General features: G+C 42.9%; 2 protein-coding genes across 8 annotated transcripts in view; one reads left to right on the forward strand and one right to left on the reverse strand.

The window, feature by feature from the left end:
- The first annotated feature begins 224 nt into the window (after positions 1-224).
- On the forward strand, positions 225-5,872 carry SNRPD1 (small nuclear ribonucleoprotein D1 polypeptide). 2 transcript variants are annotated; one of them, XM_081165031.1, is made up of 4 exons: positions 225-641; positions 3,378-3,454; positions 4,774-4,965; positions 5,702-5,872. In XM_081165031.1, the coding sequence occupies exons 1-4, from the start codon at positions 628-630 to the stop codon at positions 5,776-5,778; spliced, it is 360 nt and encodes a 119-aa protein (XP_081021157.1). In that variant the 5' UTR covers positions 225-627; the 3' UTR covers positions 5,779-5,872. The 2 variants fall into 2 exon arrangements, with proteins under 2 accessions (XP_081021157.1, XP_081021158.1); XM_081165032.1 differs by lacking the exon at positions 225-641 and adding an exon at positions 828-874.
- Positions 5,737-17,547, reverse strand: part of SLC6A20 (solute carrier family 6 member 20) — a 31,430-nt gene continuing 19,619 nt past the window's right edge. For 5 of the 6 annotated variants that reach the window (XM_081164612.1, XM_081164614.1, XM_081164611.1 and 2 more), the window contains exons 4-11: positions 15,748-15,975; positions 14,969-15,079; positions 13,245-13,486; positions 12,502-12,664; positions 10,620-10,824; positions 10,035-10,194; positions 9,628-9,793; positions 5,737-7,415 (exon numbers count right to left, since the gene is read on the reverse strand). In XM_081164612.1, coding sequence (XP_081020738.1) covers positions 7,287-7,415; positions 9,628-9,793; positions 10,035-10,194; positions 10,620-10,824; positions 12,502-12,664; positions 13,245-13,486; positions 14,969-15,079; positions 15,748-15,975 — 1,404 coding nt within the window. In that variant the 3' untranslated portion in view covers positions 5,737-7,286. The remainder of the gene's footprint in view (positions 7,416-9,627; positions 9,794-10,034; positions 10,195-10,619; positions 10,825-12,501; positions 12,665-13,244; positions 13,487-14,968; positions 15,080-15,747; positions 15,976-17,547) is intronic. The other variant, XM_081164613.1, reaches the window with a different exon arrangement.

Genomic DNA, 17,547 nt, shown 5'->3' on the forward strand with positions numbered 1-17,547 from the left:
TGTGAGTTTAATTTGGACAGGTGGTTCGTTTGCTTTAACTCATTTTGCTGTTCATTTATTAGCTGCCTTGTGTTTCTTTGGAAAATTAGGTGGTTTTTTAAAAAAAATCAATAAGTCGAATCTGAAGATTGCTGAAGGTTCAGTACCAAGTTTATTCAAGTGATTGTTTACTCCTTTATTTAATAACGCATCCGTCATGCGGGGGGACAAACCGGTGAGGTTCAAAACTTGCCCTAGTCGTGATGGCAGGAGGCTACTCTGACACCCTCTTCTTTTTCTTTAAATTCCTCCTCCGCATCCTTTCCTTCCACTCGCGACGACTCCTCCGAGCCTGAAGGTGGCGCTCGCTCCCCGACAACCTTTCCCCTTCCCGCCCACGTGCTTTCCACTTCCGGGGCCTAGAACAGAGCAAGGGGCGGAGCTTCCGGCCATTCACAGCGCGCTCCTGAGGGAAACGCCACTCGGGGTTTCTCTTCGGCAGCGTCGGGAGCGGCCTAGTTTTCGGCTGCCTGCCTGCGGCTGCTCCTCCTCCGCCGCGCTCGGTTCTCTTCCGTCCCCCCCTCTCCTTTTCGCCCTCGCCCCGGGGGAAGCTGCGGCCTCAGGTTCGCGCCCGACGCCTTCGCCGCCATGAAGCTCGTGAGGTAAAAGGGCGAGCGCGTGGCCGGGGAGGGAAGGGGCGGGAAAAAGACGTTGGGCAGACGCGGCTCGGGCCTGGGCGTCGGAGCTCGCGCGGCCGGCGTCTCCTCCCAGGAGCCCTTGCGCCCCCCTCTGCTGCTGCTGCTACACCCCCCCCCCCGCAGCATCACCTCACGCAACGGCCCCCCTCCCCCGCCACTCTGCCTTTTTCCCGCCTCTGGCCTTTGTCATATAGCAGGTGTGGACGGTGGGGTGTTGCTTGCTTTGGTTGTTTATTAGGGGTGAGGTGCTTAGCCTCCAACACTAACCCGATAAACATAGGGATGTCCTATTCCTTTTTTAATTTTTTTTTTTTAGTTTTCAATTACAACAACCCAATAATAGCCTCATCATAACAATGCCAAATCATAATACAATTAATAATACCAATCACTGAGATGGCAAATTAAACAATTTAGGTGCCCCCCCCACGTGCTGGAATTAACGGTTTGATTATTTTCTTTGTTTCTGCGTTCCAAAGTATTACAAATTTCAAATACGTTCCAGTTCAAATACCAATCTGGGACGTCCTATTCCGTAATAATAATAGTCATGGTAATACGGTCATACCTTGGTTACAGACACTTCAGATCGCGTTTTTTCAGGTTACGTATGCTCCAAAACCCAGAAGTACTGGAACGGGTTACTTCCAGGTTTTGGAGGTTGCGCATATGCAGTAGTGCTAAATTGTGCTTTGTGCATGTGCAGAAGGACTGAATCGCAACCCACGCTTGCGCAGACGCGCCGCTGCGGGTTGCAAACATGCATCTTGCATGGAACACGTTCGCAACCCGAGCATCCACTGTAATATTCTGACTTGCAGTTGCCCCAGCCGCTCTGGGAAGCTTCCATTAAAAAAAAAATAACACCTTGCCTATACAGGGATGTCTTCTGAAGGTTGTATAGCTACTTATTTCCTTGGCTTGGGGGATGCACAACTCCATGCCCTTCAATATTTATCCCATGAAAATAGGGACATTCTGTTCCATAATAATAAGAGAAATAATAATTTTATTACTTATATCCTGCCCATCTGACTGATTTGCCCCAGCTGTTCTGGGCGGCTTCCAAAATGTGTGGGGGGTGGGAAACCATAATAAAACATTAGACATTTTAAAACTTCCCTATACAAGGTTGTCCTCAAATGTATTCTAAAGGTTATTTAGTTACAGGAGTCGCATAACTCCATAGCCTCTAACATTCCTCCGATCAAAATAGGGGCATCCTAAGGAAAACTGGGACATTCCGGGATCAAATCAGAAACCAGAATGGCTACTGTAAATCCAGGACTGTTGCTGGAAAATAGGGGCAATTGGAGGGTCTGGAGGTGGGGTTGAAAGGTGGGATCCCTAGCCCCAAATGAATAAATGATAATTTGCAGCGCTTCCTTCCCCCTTTGTAGTTTTAGGTTACGGACCTCCATGAGACATATGGATGAAGGGCACTGTACAAATTTAGTAAATAATAATAATCAACGAGTTGCCTAATAGAAACTGTTCTCTGGGCAGCAGTAAAACGGCTAGCACTTTTGCAAAACTAAGCAGGATCTTGCATGGTTTCAGGTGGGAAGCGGGAATCCCCATGTGTTGAGATTCCTGCTTCACGGGGGGTTGGACTAGGTGACCCTCAGAGTCCCTTCCAATTCTGTGATTTTAGGATTCTCTGTTTAGTAAACTGGAAAGGAGGAGGAAGAAGAAAATTGTAAGTTAATCACATCCAGCCAGCAGTGGCACAAGAATAAAATCAATTGTGGACAGGCACAAATCAATCTCCAGCAACTGATCTAGTTAGCATAACAAGAACCTGCTAATGATAAGCCAAAACTGGCCAGGTTGCTGTAGTTTTGCAGAGACTGTAATAAAATACTGCTGATAACAAAATAGGTATTTTTAAAGGCCTGGGAGAATAATAAATCCCTGCCTGGTGCTGATAGGAGCCGAAGTAAGCCTTTCCAGGGAGAATATTCTATAGGTGGGGGCACTGCAAAAAAGGCCATCGCGCTTGTAACTTGTCATCTAGGTTCTTTATGAGGGGACCTTTGGAGAAAGGCCAGTTGATGGACTTGTGGGGGGTGGGCCAGGCTGTCCATAGGAGAGGGTGAGGACCCAGGGAAAATTGCACTAGTTGCAGGGGTTTTCAGAGCACCTGCTTCTGCCCCTCCTCTTAATGGCACACCCCTCTTTACTTAAAATTTTTCTGTTGCAGCTTTCTCTCCAAGGAAGTGGTGAGTCCTTTTTCAGGGCAAGACATTCTGGATGAAGTGGTTCAGGGGAAGGACTCCTTGAGAGCAAGGGGGAGTGAGTGCCACTGCAGCCTCTGCATTACTAGTAGGAAAACAAAAGTAAACCAGGGACAGGTGTGCAGTGCATTGCCCTGACCGTTGAGGTACCATGGAGTCAGCACTGGATATGGGAGTTTAGATACTCTGTGCTCTCATAAACTTCCACAGCTGCCTCTCCTTTTTTTAAACCATATCAACTTAACCAAACTTGACGGACTGGAGAATCCCTAATTTCCACAGATAAGTCTCATTGGGACTAATATGAGGAGCTGCTTGCATGTTAAGTTATCCATTGGCTGGTGGGGTGGTCCAGAAATAATTGTGCATTTTTTAAACATAGCAGACAAAGGTCTCTATAATTTTAGCACTTAGTACCAGCGCATTGAGTTGGAAATGTTATTGTTTCGTTTATGCATTGCAGGTTTCTAATGAAACTTAGTCATGAAACTGTAACCATAGAACTGAAGAACGGGACCCAAGTACATGGAACTATCACAGGTATGGGATTTGGGATATCTTGAATGTTCGATTCCTTTTGTGAAACATTAGGCAGTTCTAGTCTTTCATTTAAATGTTTGATTAGTCCACCTTTCTCAAGAAATTCCAATATGCTTAGGTGCACCATCCCATCTTGTTCCCCAAAATCTGTGAATCAGGTTAGGTTAATGAAGGCTACTCCACTGAGTTTCATAGCACAGCAGAGGGGAGGTTTTTCCTTATTGAAATCCAGTGCATTGAAAATATATCACACTGGCTCTCAGAGTATGCATTTTTGCTCGGCTATAATGCTTGCATAGCTGGTGTTAAATAGAGCTAAGTGATTGGGGATGAGAGGTGGTTGTTTAATGACTTGTAACTTGCCTAGGTGGAATCTGTCTGTATGTACTGACATCTTCATTTATATCATCACCAGAATAAGGGAGAGGGATAATGCTTTGAACTATGAGTGTATGTGTTAGTTATATCTAAGTACTGTTGCAGTAGGCAGAGGTAATAGTGAACTACCTCTGCACTGACTGAATACTAAAAGTGTCCAGTGGTGTAGGCAATGCAGATAAAATGATTTAAATATAATAGCTTTTTATGAATTGTATTTTTCTTCTGGTTTTGAGTAGCAATTTTTCTACAGCTGTGCTATGATGACTACACATGTAGGACATTCATTTTGCTTTCCCACTGTAAAGCACTTACCGTATTTTTCGCTCTATAAGACGCACATTTCCCCCTCCAAAAATTAAGGGGAAATGTGTTTGCGTCTTATGGAGCAAATGCGGGCTCCTTGGCTTCAGCGATAGCAACGCGAAGCCTCCGAAGCGCAGTGTGGGCACTCCTGCCGCGCTCCGGAGGCTTCGCGTTGCTTTCGCTGAAGCCTGGAGAGCGAGAGGGGTCTGTGCGCACTGACTCCTCTCACTCTCCAGGCTTCAAAGATAGCCGCCTGAAGCCTCCGGAGCACGGTAGGAGCTCCCGCTGCGCTCCGGAGGCTTCAGGTTCCTTTCGCTGAAGGGTAGGTGCCCCTTCAGCTAAGGCGCAGCGCCCCTTCAGCTAAGCGGGAGGATAAATGGAAGGGGCTCTGTTTCTCCTGCCGCTTCAGTGGAGGGGCGCTGCGCAGAGAGGGGGGGAATTTTTTTTCTTGTTCTCCCCCTCTAAAACAAGGTCGGGTGCGTCCTATAGAGCGAAAAATACGGTGATGTCTTTTAGATGGCATGGCAAATGTATTCCAGTACCTTATACTACTCTCCATTTAGAAACTCTATAATTATTAATATAAGTCACTTTGAAAACAGTGTAGAGGAAGCTTCCTGTTCTTTATGTTTCAGGAGTGGATGTCAGTATGAATACACATCTTAAAGCTGTAAAGATGACTCTGAAGAACAGAGAACCTGTCCAGCTGGAGACGTTAAGTATTCGAGGCAACAATATTAGGTATTTCATTCTGCCAGATAGTTTGCCTCTGGATACCTTGCTGGTGGATGTTGAACCAAAAGTCAAATCCAAGAAAAGGGAAGCAGGTTAGTGATTTGATTTCAAACCACCAAGAATGTATTTGCTGTCTATACATGAGCACTTCAGTTTGCCCTTAATTGCAATATGAATTCTCATGAGGGGCTTGGGGGGGCGGCAGTGGCTTGTTGTGCAGGAGGGAGCCAGGAAAGCCTTGTTAGACAAGCATATGACTGGATCTAACCCTGATCTTTTGTGGCACCAACAAATCCAGATGTTACCCGTTTCATATTGCCAGGTTTAAAATTATTTGGTAGGGAGGGATATGAAAATTTTCATGTTGAACAATAGAGTTGTTCATGTTACACTCAGAAGCCACCAGTTTCCTGTAGGCAAAATTCTTAATTCTGTTGCTCTTTAAACAGTGAAATCTACTGGACGAACTAATCTGTCCTGGAATCTATCCTTCTCCCCAAAAGGAGATGTGGAATTTACAGGCTTTATTCCCGCTTAACGTATTTATTTGGGCTTTGACAAAAACTGCAGCAGTAACCTGCCTACTTGTAATGGCGCTCACAACACGTAACACATCTTTTTGACTTCTTTAATGAATTGATTTGTTATCCAAAGTGGGAAACAGAACGGTAGCTGTATACCATTTTGCAACCAAATTACTAAGATTACTTCAATAAAAAGTTAAAACAAAATGTTTAAATGATAGAAGTTTTGAGTCCAAAATCTGGCGTGACCTTTATATACTGCGATTCCAAGTTTTTGAAGGAAGTTTTTTGTCTTTGTGTTCAGTTGCAGGGAGAGGACGTGGCAGAGGACGTGGGAGAGGCAGAGCACGTGGCAGGGGGAGAGGAGGTCCAAGACGATAATTTCTTTATAGCCACTAAAAATGTCGGGCAACTTTGGATATTTTTTGTACAGGTTTTGTTTCATTGTCCATTTTTAATAAACAAATGTGGGAAATGTTGTGTCAGTTAAGGTCAAGTTATATACTTCAATCTTACTGGAATTTTGATTATACATGCCTTTGTAACCTCTAGTACTGTTCAATCCAAACTTTAACTTCCTTAAATTGGTATATACTAAAATTTATTCAAAATTCCCATAAAGATATGGAATGTGCTCATTGTGGTGTAGTCCTTATTCCCGCCACATATTCTGTTATAACAAAAGACCTTGCATTTTTTGTGTTTTCAACGTTGCTTGAAATTCCATACACCTTCAGTTGCAACTAATATTTGAGTATATTTCTTTTAAGTTTTTGCCTGGAAGAATGGATGTAGGCTGTTAAGTATTAAATCAGCATTTACATACATTGGTGAATTTAATTGAAAGGAGTTTGGCATAGAAAGTGAAACTGCGTTACTAATGGAAAAACCTATAACTTCTGGGAACTTCTAAATTTCACACCAATAGCTTTTTGAATTCGAAGTACTTTTTCAGCCTTGCTGATATATAGATGATCTATGCGTAACCTACAAGCGTTTGTTAGAAGCCTCAGAACATCCACTTTCTTTTTAAAAAATGTTCAGCTTTTACTCTTTTAGAGATTAAAACTTTGTCAACACTTGATCATGGTTCAGGAAAGGAAATCCAGTAAAAAGAACACCTGACTTTTTAAATCTCTTGTGGCTTGTCTGGACTCATGTTTATCCTATGGTTGAAGGTAATGTTAAAAATATTGAATAATGTGGCACTATGTGCTACTGAGAACATTAATGCGCACATTACCTTGATATAACTAAAATGTCCAGTCTTGAGTTCCCCAGCTCATGAAACAGCTCCAGCGTAGCTCTTCCTTACTTTTAACAGCCCAACCCCACTCTCCTTTAAGGCATCTCTAGAAAAGTGGGGAAATTCATTTGAGTGATACATCTTGGAAACTGCTCTTTACATTGCATATAAACATTGCTAGCTGATTACTGAGCTTATATCGCTTCTAAAGAAGCCTTTAAGCACCTACTAAAATATAGATCCCATGAATAATACAAATAACATGGTCACACTGCATTATACATGGAAAGATTATTTGTGCACGTTGCAGCTTTCTTGCAGTGCAAGCCTTTCTTCCTGTACTTCAGATGGAGTAGGAATACACTTCTACTAAAGTGAAGATTGTTCAGAAGAAGGCATAGTGAATTGACCAATATATACTGTGCACAGTCCAAGGTGTTTGTAAGCCACCGTGTTGCGTTCGTACCCCTCAGAGACAATCTTAAATCTTCCATCTGCTATAGGACAGTTCTCTTGACCATTCATTGGTAAGACAGTAGTAAAATTCTGCATGGCTGTTAATGGTTGCAGGTTATTGCTGTTGTAGTCTTCAAGGTGGTTTGCAAAAGTTGCAGCTGTTGATGAAGTTCCCATAAGTCCAGAATTAAGGATTTGTTCTTTTCATTATAAAAGTTACTAATGCTCCCAGTGGTATGCACAAAATGGAGGCTGCGACAAGCAGCCCAATAACTGCTAGGGCGCCACTTGGATAATCTTTTGTAACCAGCTGACCCTGCAAGAGAGAGAGGACCAGATGTAAAACAAAAGTCTATTAATGCAGATGTGTACTACGGTGCTAATTTAGAATTGGTGGGAGGCACTTTTTTCAGAGCACCCTGCATTGCTTTCAAAGTGAGCACCTCATCTTTGATGCTTCCTAGCAGAAATACTTAAAACTGAAATTCAGACTGCTACAGGGCTATGTACCGCAAGGCCTTTCAGTGAGCAGAGGGCATGTAAAGTTTCATCTGACCACTGCATTTGAAAAAAACAACTTGATAATGACCACTGTTCTCTAAAATGCAACATGCCAACAGCTAATGCATCTGTATGATACATTTTGTATCAACAGCTGTGTTCTGATTTTTTTAAACTAAAACTTTAAAATTACATTTCTGTAGAGATGTTGCAACAAATTCAATATTAACTTCAAAACCTTGATTTGGTTCATATCTCATGACAAACCTAGTTTGTCTTAAACTATGGTTCGGTCCTGAACATGTCTTCTTGCCCACGCTGTGCAGGTCATATTTCGTCTTCTCTCCTTCCCCCTCCCAGAGACAGCTCAGACAACAAGTATGGCTTGTTATTTCTTCCTAACCAGTACTGACTTTTCATTGAAAGAAATGAACCCTGATCCAGGTTTCGTTAACTTGACAAGCCATAGCATGGCTTGTTTGGATCACATGGGAGGAAGGAAAGTCAGGATCTTATGTTCATGATTAAGCCAATGACATGCAAACCAGCTCTGTCAAATTATAGCTTTGCTCGTTTTGTAAAACTTCAGATGGATATTTGAATTGTAATCATTGAACCTGAACATATGTATGCTGTGAATTGTTTCAGCAGGGGGGGAATCTTCAAGTTGTATTTTATTCTACATGCTAAGCTGCTTTGAAGCTTACTGGGCCTGTTTTTATCAATGCTCCTCAAAGTGGCTGTGGTGTAAGCCATTCCAGAACCCTGGCTGCTAATATATCTTTTCTGCAAGAGGACATGAAAACAGCTGCAGTATGGTCTAAAGATAGCTAGAATAGTGCTTTCTGTGGAAGATTGTGATTATTTAACTTGACAAGTATTCAGCATGTGTCTCATACTCATACTCTAGGTCTAATAGAGTGATTAAAACTTAACACGACTAAAGACTATTGAGACCTATTATAAAGGGTAGTTTCCTAACCTTGTTAATACCGTAAGAAACCATTTTGGAATTCTGATTATTTAACACTTGCCATGAAATTTACCGTATTTTTCGCCCTATAGGACGCACCGCCCCATAAGACGCACCTAGTTTTTTGGGGGGGAAATAAAGGGAAAAAAATTATTTCCCCCCAGGCGCGGGGCTGGGGCAGCCCGAGCTTCCCCCGACCCCAGCCCCCAAACAGGCAGCTCTCTGCAAGCCGTGGGAGCCCAGCGGTGGCTCCCGCTGCTTGAGGAGAGATCCGCGAAGCCTGGACCCGCTGAGATCAGCGCTCGCAGGCTTCGGGATGCCTGCAACTCTCCCCAAGCAGCGGGACCGTTCCCGCTGCTTGAGGAGAGATCCACGAAGCCTGCACGCGCTGGGATCAGCGCGCGCAGGCTTCGGGATGTCTGCAACTCTCCCCAAGCAGCGGGACCGTTCCCGCTGCTTGAGGAGAGATCCACGAAGCCTGCACGCGCTGGGATCAGCGCGCGCAGGCTTCGGGATGCCTGCAACTCTCCCCAAGCAGCGGGACCGTTCCCGCTGCTTGAGGAGAGATCCGCGAAGCCTGCACGCGCTGGGATCAGCGCGCGCAGGCTTCGGGATGCCTGCAACTCTCCCCAAGCAGCGGGACCGTTCCCGCTGCTTGAGGAGAGATCCGCGAAGCCTGCACGCGCTGAGATCAGCGTGCGCAGGCTTCGGGATGCCGGCAACTCTCCCCAAGCAGCGGGAACGTTCCCGCTGCTTGCCGAGAGGTCCGCGAAGCCTGGAGAGCGAGAGGAGTCGGTGCGCACCTACCGCTCTCGCTCTCCAGGCTTCAGCGAAAGCCTGCATTCGCCCCATAAGACGCACCCACATTTCCCCTTCATTTTTGGAGGGGAAAAAGTGCGTCTTATAGGGCGAAAAATACAGTATACCCTAAACATAGTTAAATGCAGTAGTTGTTTTTTTTTTTAAGTCACCAATTATAAGTGCCTTCCTCCCACCTTCTACCTGTACTTCTAGCTACGAGTGGGTAAGAAAATAATTGCAATGAGTAAAATACCTCTGTTGCGTCCCAGGCTTGGTATTGCAATGTCCCTGTTCTGATGTAGTCTGTGATGTAAAATATAAAGAGGCTTACAATCAACACAGGACTAACGAAAGCCCACATAATCTTCCAGTACCAACTTGGTTTATGTCCGCTCATCACAGAAAGGTCTTTAGAAAATCTGTCAAAGAAAGAAAAGCACACACTTAATTGGTTAGTTCGTTTTTTAACGACACATTGTTTTGGATCGAAATTGTAACTGCCAAGGAAAACCAAGTTCTGTGGTGAAGATTGTTGAAATAATGTAGAAGGAATATGGTTCTGGTGTGCGGAAAGTTTTGCACAGGTTTGAGATAACAGCTGCCGAGTCTACTGGATAAGTTATGGCAATAAAATGTGATAGGAAGTTCCCAAGGTCTTACCTTCTGAGTCCATATATGTAACAGACAGCCATGGTTTCCACCAGTACTATAAGTAGCAAGGAGAGAGTAGCTGCATAGTCATTGAAGATATCAAACCAGTAGTTGCCAGCTTCCAGGGTGAATGCTAGGCCAACTAAAAAGTTGATGATGCATATACCTCCTGGGGGAAAAAGTAGTTTGAGTTTAGGCTGTAAATTAAATAAGGCATGGATTTGTGCTTTTGAGGTCAACTAATTTTAGGCTGACTTTACTGCATCACAGTAGTGGAAAGTCACTTGTTCATAGGCCTAATTTTACATTGGGACCAAGTAGCCATTTCTACTACTGAGTCAGCACATGCTAGTCTTCAGATTCAAGCTGTGTACAGTATGAATTTTAGCATCTTTCGCTGCTTTTGAAGGGATTCTGATATACAGTACTGTACTTGGGCACTCCCAATCCCTTCTGAAAACACAACAAGGAAAGGTGCCAAAGGTAAAGCCATAGCTGCAAAGGAACACTGTTCTTTTGCAACTGCAGATTTACCTTTCCTTCACCTTGGTTGACTCCCTTGAAGTCCATTGGGTGCACTTGAGTGGTAATCACCTGATATCGTCTCTCTAGGCACATGGGAGGTAATGAACTTGCTGTCAGTCAAAGGAGTAAGAATGGCTGCTGTGTTCCCCAGCATGCTGCCTATTCCCAACATCAGCAGCATGAAGAAATACAGCACTGAGTACAGCTGCGGGACTTCCATGTTCTTTATTGCTTCAGAATACACTATGAATGCCAGTCCGGTACCCTGAACAGCCTGTTGGAGAGAGAAAAATAGAAAATAACCAGAATTGCGGGGAATGCATTGCCATGCAGAAAACAGAAATGGCGCACACAAGGGAGTGCCATGCATGCAATTCCTTGCTGTGTCAACCACTGCTTTCCATCATTCCCATCAATGGCTTGTACACAAGTTCATTGCAAATCAAGATTTCCAAAGCTCTGGCCATGCGGGTAATAGGCACAGGAGTAGACGTATGGGTATCGCATTGAGAGAGATCCAGCTATCCATCCCAGCCGGGGAGATTTTGTGTCATATCACCACACTTATTTTGATTCAATAGCTTCCAACTCCCAGGCTTGTCATTCGCTCTAAAGCCCTAAATGCAGAACATCAGCTTGCTTCCATATGTGCAACTCTGACAACGACACATTGCAGTGCAAATTTGGTGGCAAGTTAGCCCCAACTGCAACCAGTCGAACCTAACTACTTAGGCATACAACACATACCTTGTTAACCACTGATTTCTATGGAACTGAGTTGCCACTAAGTGTTGGATAACTCCTATCCAGTCCTGTTACATGTGCTGATAATGGTCCTGATAATAAGTCCTGATAATGGGAATCCCTTGCATAGTCATTCAACAGGCCTTTGAACATTATGACATGTAAGCAAAATAGCTGTGTAGGTTGTTGCTAAACAAAAATGGCTTGGCACTTCTGCGGTCAGCACTTGCAATGGCAGCTGTAGGAACATTTGCTGCAGCTAAGGTCCCAGGTTGCCATATGTGGAAGAATCTATAGGCAGATTTTTAAGCTATCGCTTCAACGGGCAGCAAAATTAAATGATGCATCCCATAAACAATTTTCACCAGAGGCGCTCTCTCTCTCGCTCTGTGTGTGTGTGTGCGCGCGTGTGTAAAATATTTAGGTACTGCCTTTCTTCCACAGAATGAAAGAAGGCATACCTAGATTTCCTAGGTATTCGTTTTTATTTGTTACATTTGCATCTTTCCTTTCCTCCAAACGCCTCAAGGTGGCATGTATGTTCCACCTTGTGAAGTAGGCTACCCTGAGAAGTGACAGGCCACCCAATGAACATTTTGCCTAAGTGAAGACTTTAACTCCAGACTCCTGCCCAGACCTGGTGTGGCATTTGAAAATGTGTGTACAGAGGGGAGAGAGGGCTAAAATGTAGACCAATAGGAAAGCCAGAGGCGGAGCCTACTTGTTTATAAAAGGGCTTAGCCGAGGTTTGGGTGTGGGTAGTTGGTTGGTTTTAGTGGGTTGGTTGGTTTGGAAAAGCAGTTGGCAGGCAGTTAGAAATAGAGAGACAGTTAGTGCAGTTGGTTCTTGTGTGAGGGGAGGTAGAAGTGATAGAGACAGGATAAAATAAGACTAAGAAGGTAAAGAGTAACAACGTTTGGAATGCAGTTAAAGTTTGTGTCTGCAATAAACTACACTCTTCTTTGTTAACTTGAGAACCTGACTGAGACTAAGTGATTTACCGGGGAGGATCTGGTTGGTGGCAGCAGATTAGTGGTGTACAGGTCAATAGTCTGTGAGACAACCAGGGGCTCCATACAAACGCCACACCTGGTTCCACACTAACCACTGCACCATTCAAGCACTGACCACAAGGTTCTTTCATTGTGTCCCTCGGTTCTCAAAATATGTGCTGAGTCAAACTATTTTTTTAAAAGTTGCAGCTCACTGTGTCTAATTCTGCTTCCAAACTGCAGTTCTTAATCTGCGGCAACAGTTCTGCATATTCACTGGGGTGAGTGGATGCTAAGAAATTCTTCATATCTTCAAGATTTTCCATTGTTAATGATCCTTCTTCCAGGTCGAAAAAATTTGTCAGCATCAATATCACCCTGCATAATAGAATGAAATACAATTATTTTAAATAAAGCAACAATATTTTGAACAACAACAACACATTAATATTTTCAAATTGTAATTTCTGGAAGATGGGGAAAATAGCATTTTTAAAAAAAGAATAAAAAGAGAGAGAGTGCATTTTAACACAAAATTTGAAGGAAATGTGATACTAGTTGAAACCAGATACTTCCTAAATTCATTTTAAAGACATTGGGGCCAGATTTGAACTGAGACCAATAAATTGTAAAGCAATTATCAATTGAGTAGTGTCTAAGCAGGCAATTGTTTCTGTTAGCACCATTATTATAACATTTACTAAACAGTGTAACTGAAAGATCTTCTGCATGGGATCCTGAACTATCCGAGGGCTCTCCCATCACCCCCAGTCAGACAAAACTCAAAAATCATATGGGATGAACACATTCAGAAAAAAGATTTCAGATGAATGCCAGTCATGTCTAGTAGCAGTTAAAAAGAAAATCCTGGAGTAAAAAAAAAACAAAAAACGTGTCGACTACAATGCATTTTCAGGTACAAAGAAAATAAGGTAATTGAATTAGATGCCACACTTACTTGCTCATGCACTTTTCATAGTTGAAAGTTGCCTTAAAGCCATAAATTGAGAAAGTCACAATACTGGCAAATATCGAGGTGGCGCTGTTTATCAATGAAACGATGATGGCGTGTCGTTCACAGTTGTTTTTTGGATCATTGTAGCTGGCAAATGCTATCAAGCTGCCAAAACCAAGTCCAAGGGAGAAAAAGATCTGAGTAGCTGCATTAATCCAGGTTTTGGGATTTGCTAGTTGCTCTAGCTGCAAGTCATAAACCAAGAAGATGAACTGTGTAGCATTTTTAGACTTTTATTCATCTTACTAACATGCCTGCAAGGTGGAACATTATGACACCCGTCTTAATGGTTGTGGAATGGAGAAAGATTCCATCCTATCCAGTTATATCCTGTTACTTTTATGTATTATGTGTTATGATCAGGCAACACCTCTGGTGAATCAGACTTCCATTTTCTCAGTGTTTCCAGCCAAGACACATAGCCGAGCAACCATTAACAAAATACGGAACACCGCATCTCAAAAGTCCAATTGAAAATGTTTGCTGCAAATGGGCCAAGGAAAATCAGTTGCCAAAATGTGTTTAACTCCGTCAGAAGTAAGAAGAGAACTATTACCGCCAATGTACAGAAGAAAATGGGGAAGGAATCTAATGAAATACAAGCTTACAATGCAACAAACTGAATGGGAATGGTTGCTTAAATTTGTCCCAGCAGCATTAATTGGTGCTAATCTTTCTCCCTCTTCATTTTCACACCTTTTCCTATTTCTGTTTCATAATTATAAAAAATAGTGCTGAAACAAACAATGCCATTTGAAATTGCTTTTAAGCAGAACAGCAGAGATGGTTTCTGAGCGTGAAAAAGGGGAAAAAATCCCTTACTGCAAAGTAAGGTTAAGATTGCAGCCATAAGGCCAGTATAATTAGGCTGGTCCCAGATATCTGAGCATGGTGGGCAGTAAACAGTCCAGATCTGTAAACCTTCCTGAGGACCTTTTTGCTTCTGCCATTACCAATCAATAATATTTAATACAAATCAGTTGTCATATAGCCAATGTTACGTTTTCCAGGTGATGTAGGACTTTAGCTCTCATCAGAGAGGTAGGACTGGAGCAGTTTTAGTCCCAAAACATCTGGAAGCCACGACATTGGATCTCCCTGCTGTATAATCTTTCGTAATTAATGTTACTCTGATTCTAATTTTCATGCCAACAACCTCTGACTTACACCAAGGAGTGGTTATGTGTCGTGCTACCAGCTGCATAAGATTCCCTGTGCACATTATCTTCCATGAGAATTATATTTCAAAGTGTAACACAAAGTTAATCTCCAATGGATGTCAAATAGCTGATCTCATGTATCTGGAGTAACATAATTAATTATTATAATAACACAATACAATACAATATAGATAAAAGTGGAGTTGCCTGTATCTAGTGTTCCGTATAGATCAGAGTTGATCCAAACTTGGGTCTCCAGCTGTTTTTGGACTACAATTCCCATCATCCCTGACCACTGGTCCTGCTAGCTTGGGATGATGGGCACTGTAGTCCAAAAACAGCTGGAGACCCAAGTTTGAGAAACCCTGTTGTAGATCATATTCACATGTACACTGTTGTATTTGGGCTCTTTGTAGGCCTAAACTTCCATGGTAAAAATACACATTTGTGAAGAACCTGCTTCAGTTTGTATAAGCATTTGTCTATAGCCATTTAAGGCATAGGTACCTTGGGTGTAAACATGTAGGTCAGCCCATTCGCAGCTCCATGGAGAGTTAAGCCTCTGATAAAGTATATGATGAGGACGACATAGGGCAGAGTAGCCGTCACATAAACAACCTGCAAATGAACAACGAAATGCTTCATTTAGTAGAGCTGTGTGACACACTTAAGCTTTACACTTCAGGGGTGCTCACGTTACATTCGACAAGTGCACAATCTGTGTATCCATGTACTGTACACAAATAGTTGCCCCGTATACTCATACAGGTGGGATGTGGGTGGCTCTGTGGGTTAAACCACAGAGCCTAGGACTTGCCGATCAGAAGGTCGGTGGTTCGAATCCCCGCAACGGGGTAAGCTCCCGTTGCTCGGTCCCAGCTCCTGCCAACCTAGCAGTTCGAAAGCACATCAAAGTGCAAGTAGATAAATAGGTACCGCTCCGGCGGGAAGGTAAACAGCGTTTCTGTGCGCTGCTCTGGTTCGCCAGAAGCGGCTTAGTCATACTGGCCACATGACCAGGAAGCTGTACGCCGGCTCCCTCAGCCAATAAAGCGAGATGAGTGCTGCAACCCCAGAGTCGGCCACGACTGGACCTAATGATCGGGGGCCCTTTACCTTTATACTCATGCAGAGTCATGTCTCACCAGTTGAAAAGCAATGTTTTTTCATCTGAGGGGAATTAAACCCCAAGCTAGTTTGAAAAGTTTTTTAGAGATGCTTCCCTTCCGTCACTTTTTACTCACTAAAGCTTATTTCTTCAAGAATAGCAGCGATAATCATCTTACCTTGCCTGTGTGTTCTGTTCCTCTTAGAATACACAGATAGACCACTAGCCAAGCCAGGACCAGACAGGATGCCTGCTCCCACTGGATATTCCCACTCTCCTCGATGGACGGAGAGATGTTGAGGGTTTTTCGGTACCAAAAATACTGCGTGGGTGTTGCCTTCTCGCACTCTTCCACGTAATCCGTGTGGTTAAGATTGAGTGGACAGTTTGCCCACGGCAAAGGATCCTTTGGATGTGAAGCAGACATTATTTTGCACGTTGAATTCCCCAAGTACCATGAGTCAGATCGTGAAAAGGTCAGGTCACCGATGGGAAAGCCATGGCCCTCAAGGTGGTGCTGGACTAAAGTTCCCAGGCTGCATGGCCAGCAATCAGGGATTATGGGAACTGTAGTCCAACAACTTCTGAAGGGCAACAGTTTCCCTGTCTGTGGGTTAAGGTGGCATAAAACTGTGTGCAATGCTCCACAGCAATATGAGGTTATTGTGGGGAGCGAAGCATTAAACCAGAAATCTCTCTCTCATTGAGCAAACTTCCTGTAGTGCAGTTTTCCAATCTAATTATGAAAGACAGGATGAGCAACATGTTTTATAATATGTTCTAATAGTGTTTGAAGTACCGATATAACATGAGTAAGATGCCATTTGAAACTAGATCAACTTCTGATGGTGCAGGAAAATGTTAGTTTTTCAGGAAAAATAGCCTTTTTAATGAAATGGAAAGCAAACTAACCTGCAGCTAGTTCAATTAGACAGTGGTCTAATCAGCTCTTTGAAATCTTCAGCTCTTTCTGATTCTTACATTCACACGAAACCACATCTTCCAAAAATAACCACCTCCTTTACTTTAAACTCTGGGGTTAAACTCTGTCACCCTTGTTATTTATATTAGCGATAGAAGCACTCCTTCACAACATCAGAAAGTATGAAAACATATTGGGGAGAAAGTCTATAAAGTTAGAGCATTTGCTGATGATTTGATTGTAACAACCCAAGACCCGAAGCAAAGTTTACCAGCTGCTGTAGATTTAATTAGAAAATATGGGGAAATAATGGGGCTGAAAATAAACTACCAAAAAACTAAATTATTGAGGAAAAAACCTCACAATGGAAGAGAAAAAAGAACTTCAAGAAAAAATAAACTCTGGGCTGACTGGCAATGTACGGTATTCCTATTTCCTATACAGTGGTACCTTGGTTTTAGAACAGCTTAGTTTATGAACAGCTTGGAAACAGAACGCTGCAAACCCGGAAGTAGGTGTTCTGGTTTGTGAACTTTGCCTTGGAAGCTGAACATGTTCCGCTTCCTGTTGAGTGTGTTCCATTTGTAAATTTAGTCCCCCACTGCTAATAAGAGGCTTTCTGTTGAGTCTGTCGGCTGTGGAGTCCCTAGCACCCACACAACACACAGGTGATAATTGGAGCTTTTGTTTTTGCTATTTTTTGCATTTTTGTTTGTGTGGCTTTTTTGCCTGTGACTTATTCTTCATTTTATGAGACTGACTTGTGATTGTGGCTTCTGACTTCGTTTTTGTGACTTGTTTTTGTGACTGTGTGGAACCCAGTTCAGCTACTGATTGATTGATTGTGTGACTGCAGAAATGCACGTAAGAAAAATATATATTAATTTTTACCATCTACAATACTGTCTTATTTATTTTATAGCACAGTCCATTGATTATTGCTTTCATTTTATGGGTCAATGGTTTCGTTAGATAGTAAAATTCATGTTAAATTGCTGTTTTAGGTTTGTTTGTTTTTTAAAAAAAGTCTGGAATGGATTAATCCATTTTGCATTA

This window comes from Podarcis bocagei (assembly GCF_964188305.1).
Source record: "Podarcis bocagei genome assembly, chromosome: 12".
NCBI lineage: Eukaryota > Metazoa > Chordata > Lepidosauria > Squamata > Lacertidae > Podarcis > Podarcis bocagei.

What these genes read in the sequence shown, in the direction of transcription:
- SNRPD1 (XM_081165031.1), top strand. An exon ending in AGTACATGGAACTATCACAG is followed by an intron (nt 3,455 to 4,773) that starts GTATGGGATTTG and finishes TTTATGTTTCAG; the next exon opens with GAGTGGATGTCAGTATGAAT. An exon ending in ATCCAAGAAAAGGGAAGCAG is followed by an intron (nt 4,966 to 5,701) that starts GTTAGTGATTTG and finishes CTTTGTGTTCAG; the next exon opens with TTGCAGGGAGAGGACGTGGC.